This window comes from Chenopodium quinoa, unplaced genomic scaffold (assembly GCF_001683475.1).
Source record: "Chenopodium quinoa cultivar QQ74 unplaced genomic scaffold, ASM168347v1, whole genome shotgun sequence".
Taxonomy (NCBI): Eukaryota; Viridiplantae; Streptophyta; class Magnoliopsida; order Caryophyllales; family Amaranthaceae; genus Chenopodium; species Chenopodium quinoa.
In genome coordinates this window covers 2662526-2668131 of record NW_018742879.1, presented here as the reverse complement: position 1 = coordinate 2668131, position 5606 = coordinate 2662526, and the positions used below count along the sequence as shown (strand labels likewise).

At 34.9% G+C, this 5606-nt stretch overlaps 2 protein-coding genes across 2 annotated transcripts; one reads left to right on the top strand and one right to left on the bottom strand.

The window, feature by feature from the left end:
* The first annotated feature begins 868 nt into the window (after nucleotides 1-868).
* Nucleotides 869-2855, top strand: LOC110726468 (berberine bridge enzyme-like 15). The gene has a single exon (XM_021905945.1). It carries the CDS (start codon nucleotides 933-935, stop codon nucleotides 2607-2609), a length of 1677 nt encoding a protein of 558 aa, XP_021761637.1. The 5' UTR covers nucleotides 869-932; the 3' UTR covers nucleotides 2610-2855.
* Nucleotides 2856-3282: 427 nt separating this feature from the next.
* On the bottom strand, nucleotides 3283-5016 carry LOC110726469 (glutathione S-transferase U9-like). The gene is made up of 2 exons (XM_021905946.1): nucleotides 4495-5016; nucleotides 3283-4136 (listed from the first exon to the last, which is right to left on the bottom strand). Exons 1-2 carry the CDS (start codon nucleotides 4816-4818, stop codon nucleotides 3771-3773), a joined length of 690 nt encoding a protein of 229 aa, XP_021761638.1. The 5' UTR covers nucleotides 4819-5016; the 3' UTR covers nucleotides 3283-3770.
* Between the last annotated feature and the right edge of the window lie 590 nt (nucleotides 5017-5606).

The window sequence follows — 5606 nt, the reverse complement described above, 5'->3', positions numbered from 1 at the left end:
TATTCTAAATTTTATCTAAATCTTTTCTTTGACGTCCAATGATTTTTATATGATTACTACAATAAACATAAAATTTGATCAATTATGAATTTAATATAACAAATTTACATCATAAAATCTAACACACTTCTGCATGACTTTTATAGTCTTGTAGTATGATGACTATGATCATTCATCAAAGAGGTTTGAATAACTCACATGAACTTGTGTAATGAAAGCTTATCTGATTTCTTTGACACTACTCAAAGAATTGATAATTGTTGCAAAGTTGGAAAAGAATAACAAATATAAAAGTATTGTAATAATATAATAATTAATCGAGTAAACTTGGGTACATAATATTGCTATTCCGCTGTGAGCATAATAACATTGACAAATGAGACAAATTTATTTTAAAATCAAGAGAAAACAACATAAAATGAGAATTATCGAGGCAAAAAAACCAAAATTATACTGCCTCCGTCTAAATAAACAGAATAATTAGTCGACAATACTTAACAATTTGACATCATAATTGGAAACTCAATATAAAGTTGGATTGGAGGCTTCAAGATTGTGGCCTAAATTGTAGGAAAATTTGCACTCCAAATCTTCTTATCTTATTAATCACAATATTATAACAAAACCATGATTACAATCACTCTTTACCACTGTATAAACTATTGACCAAATTTAATCCCACAATCCCCACTTTAAAGTGGACATACATGCAACTCCATCCATTTCTTCCATTTTTACAACTTTTTCATAACTTTGACTAAAAATCACAAATTTAAACACCAATGTAATAATAATCAAAGCATGACGATTGCATTACCTCAATTAAAAGTCATCATAAAACTCGTATAAATACTACCTTACCATAACCAATTTTATTCACAACTTCTCCCTCAAAAAATACATAAGCTAAGATCATATCATAGAATAAAATTATGGGTTATTATAGTAGTGTTATTCCACTAACATTGCTCCTAATTTTCTCACTTTGTTCATCTTTAGCATATTCCAATGATGTCCAAGCTAATTTTCTTCATTGTCTTTCTAAGAACATTAGTCCACCCAACCCATTTCCTACATCATGTTTCACTCCTAACAATAATTCCTTCACTGCTATACTAAATTCGACCGCGAATAACTTAAGGTACTTGTTACCTTCAGTTGAAAAACCACAGCTGATCTACATGCCCTTAGATGAATCCCATGTACAAGCTGCTGTTGTATGTGCCAAAAAACTTGGGATTCAGCTCAGGGTACGTAGCGGGGGGCACGATTATGAGGGTGTTTCTTATGCCTCTGAGATGGGTGATCCATTTGTTGTTATTGACATGTCGAAACTGCGGTCTGTTATAGTTGATATCGACGATAACAGTGCGTGGGCTGAGGCCGGGGCTACGACTGGGGAGCTTTACTATAGGATATCTGAGCAGAGTAAGGTGCACGGATTTCCTGCAGGACTGTGCACCAGTTTGGGTATAGGTGGTCATATTACTGGTGGAGCTTATGGCTCTATGATGAGAAAATATGGTCTAGGAGTTGATAATGTGATCGATGTTCGGTTGGTGGATCCTAACGGGAAGATCCTTGACCGAGCATCGATGGGGGAGGACCTGTTTTGGGCTGTCAGAGGTGCTGGTGGTGGTAGTTTTGGGGTAATTCTAGCATGGAAGGTTAAACTTGTACCTGTTCCTGAGACTGTAACAACATTTACAGTCGTAAAAACGTTAAACCAAGGTTTGACAAAGCTCTTGACTAAGTGGCAGCAAGTGGCAGCTGATAAACTTGATGAAAATCTTTTCATCAGGGTAGAAATCATGCCTGGTACAGTCCCTAACACCACTCAGAAGACTGTACAAGCCTTATTTAACGCGCTGTATTTAGGCAGCGCGAATCAATTGCTTAGGTCCATGGCTCAAACTTTCCCTGAGTTAGGCCTGACTAAAAAAGACTGCAACGAAATGAGTTGGATCGAGTCAGTTGTCTATATTGGAGGGTACCCTACAGGGACTAGCATTGATGTTTTGCTCCAAGCGAAACCTTTGTTTAGGAACTACTTTAAGGCCAAGTCAGATTTTGTTAGGGAACCAATCCCTGAGGCCGGGCTTGAAGGACTATGGAAGAAGTTGATGGAGGCAGAAAGCTACATCATGATATGGAATCCTTACGGTGGGATGATGAGTAGGGTACCGGAGTCTGACACCCCGTTCCCTCATAGGAAGGGGACTATCTACAAGATCCAGTATGTTGCAACTTGGATGGATGGTGAGGTTAGCGCGAAATCAAGCATGGCTTGGATTAGGGACTTGTATCAATTTATGGAGCCTTATGTGTCTAAGAACCCTAGGGAAGCTTATGTTAATTATAGGGATCTCGATTTGGGGATGAACAAGGATGGTAACACTAATGTTAATGAGGCTCGCGCTTGGGGTTTGAAATATTACAAGAACAACTTTGATAGGTTGGTGAAAATCAAGACGAAATTCGATCCAGAGAACTTCTTTAGGCATGAGCAGAGTATTCCTCCACTTTCGTCGCCCAATAGGAAAACAAAAAAGGGTAAAAAATTTCACTATCATAAGCTTGGGAAGCATCACAAGGGGAAGGGGTGCTAGTTAGCGAAAATTAAGCTTTACAATCATAGTCTCGAGTCTTATAGTAACTAATTTAATCTCTGATGTTGAGAACAAGTGATGTGTATTTCTAATAACAAAAAAACTGGTAGCTGTTTTGTTTGTACTAGTCATTTAGTGTGATTAGTCTTGTGCAATATTGTGCATAAGCACGTATACGTTGTTGAGGGCTTGCAATTTTTGTATGAATGTTGTGTTTGCTAATGAAATCAAGTTTTTTGTGTGGAACACCGGCTCTTATTACGATTTAATATCTTAAGCCACAACTTCAAAGATATCAGGGCCACAGCATGCTCTGTATCTGCTTATAAAATGCAGTTCTTTAGTTTTATGTCGATAACTCGATTGATGCATACGTTACTATTTCTTAGTATATAGTTTAAGTAATACGGAGTATTATAAGAACATTATGAACAAGATCTTGACAATCATGAATTCATTATTAAATATGTTTTGGTATACTGAACTGCTAATCATTGTTTCTGATGATGAATATCAGAATATGGCTTAGGTTTTCATCATTGGATTGTGATAACAATCATTTTCATATGATTTTTCCCGTAGTAAGACTATAGTAATATGCTAATGCATTATAAAGTAGTAGTACTATCTTAATGAATTTAATATACTATGGCCTTAATAAATCATCTGTTTCCTCACCACAAGGAAATATGCTCATACATACATAGACCTGGTAGAATTGTTTTCATACCCAAGTATCAATCTAATATCTGGATTTTCCAAATAAAATCCGGATTGTACCTATCATTAAGTAACCTGACCTTTATCACGAGTGTCTAATATTAAATAATATTTCATATTAACCAAGTAACAATAGACACAAATATAACTTAAATGAATGGAGCTGAACTGATTCAAATCAATTTAAATAACACAATCAAATTCAATCCGAACAACCATTTAGTTTAATGTTTTTTTTTTTTTACCAAAGCAGCTTAGCCTATCTAGTTTTCTTCTTCTTCTTCTTCTTCTTCTTCTTCTTCTTCTTCTTCTTCTTCTTCTTCTTTACCCTATCTAGTTGATAATGCACTTAATACGTAATTGACATACACCTTGTCAAATTTCTTTCTTGGATCATAAAGATGAAGTAGAACATAAAATTGATGTGGGAATTGGAGAAAATTACATAGTTCTAAAAAGCTGTCTAAGTTTTCTTAGAAACTTGACCAGATTTTCATGATTTGGAGCAGACTCTTGAACAAGTGGAACTCCATCACCGGATTTCATCCATGAAAAAGCCAAGGGAAAATTTTCAGGGTGTATGAACTTGATAGAAATAGCTTCTTCAACACCATTAATTATTGGCAACAAAGTGATCATTAAAATGTCTAAGATATCCATGGTTTCACCACTAACATGTGTACCTTCTGAATATAAATCCTTGACATTTGCTTCCAATTTGTTCATATTTTCTTGGATTTGTTTGATGATTTTGTCCTCTTCATCATCGTCAGGGGCTTTGACAACATCCCGAAGTTTCTCAAATATCTATACACACAAATACATAATTAGTGGCTCGCCAATTTTAGATCATGGAATCTGTTACATGAACCAAGATTTTAAAGATTCCATCATAAAATCCAATTGACAATAGAAGGATTAGCGAGGTTTATAAGCTTATGTGATTCTAAATTTTTCATCAATGTATAATTAGAGATATTGATTGTCATTAGTCAACATTAGGCATTGATCAACATGAAAGTTTAGTTTAATGTATCAAGAAATGAGCTCTATAATATTGAGGGTGGTTCAACAAAATAACACAATCAATCTAGGTTAAAAATGCAACATTGTACTAATAGTGCTACACAATAATTTAAACAACAAACATATTAAGTATAACTACCTGAAGATCGATAAAATTGGCCCAAAACCGAACTTTGGCTCGTCGATAAGGATCAAAAGGTAAGAGTTTTGGTGAACTTGTCCAAGTCTCATCAATATATTCAAGAATGATCAAAGATTCAGGAATAGGCCTACCTTGATGAACAAGAACTGGAACCAACTTCTTAACTGGATTATACTTAAGGAGCAATTGACTCTTGTTTTTCAAGTCTTCCTCAAAGTATTGATAGGGTATACCCTTAATTTTAAGGGCAATTGTTACCCTTCTAACCCAAGGACTTGCCCACATTCCATGTAACTTCACCTCCTCTTTTGTCTCTGCCATAATTTTTTTGCTAATATTTTTTTACTTGATATATGAAACTATAGGATATATGCTTGATGTTTTATGAACGTGACAATTTTAATATTGGTAGATATGACTAGTTAGGTAGAGGCTAAAGGGAGGCGTACCTAAATGGCCATGAGCATGATATTGTATCTGACAAGATAAAACCTTGGCCATCTGCTGTCCACAAAATATTATTTGAGCAACCAATCAATTTAGTGAAATATATTGTACTGCACCAACTTCTCCCTTCATTTGATATAACTGCCTTCAAAGTATTTTGTCTCTAAAAGACCGTCTCATATACTAGTATTAAAAGATAATCTTATTTGTTAGATTTAATTTTTCATGTGAAACCCCATTTGCTCTCTATCTCTATTCCACTCCTCGCCAATAAGTGTGTCCATTGTCCAATCAATAATCAACCATATAATATTTCATATATTCACTTCGATTAAGCCATTTAGGAAAAGCATAGTGACACTTTTATTTTTAATATTCTAGTGTAAAAAGTTAAATCAATGATAAATCGAGGAATTAGCTAGACTTTGGGGGACTTTTGTTATATCCATTGTTTCCTAGATTCTTCTTACGACTATTTCACCAAATGCCACTAAGTACTTACGAAATTCACCAAATGCCATCGCGCTTTTCAGAATTCACCAAATGCCACTGAGTTTTACAAAAATTCACTGAGTGCCATTACTGACTGGCGGCCGTTAGTTTACCTCACCACTTGCCACGTGTCACCTTCTGATTGATCCGTTTTTTAAAAAAAAATTTAA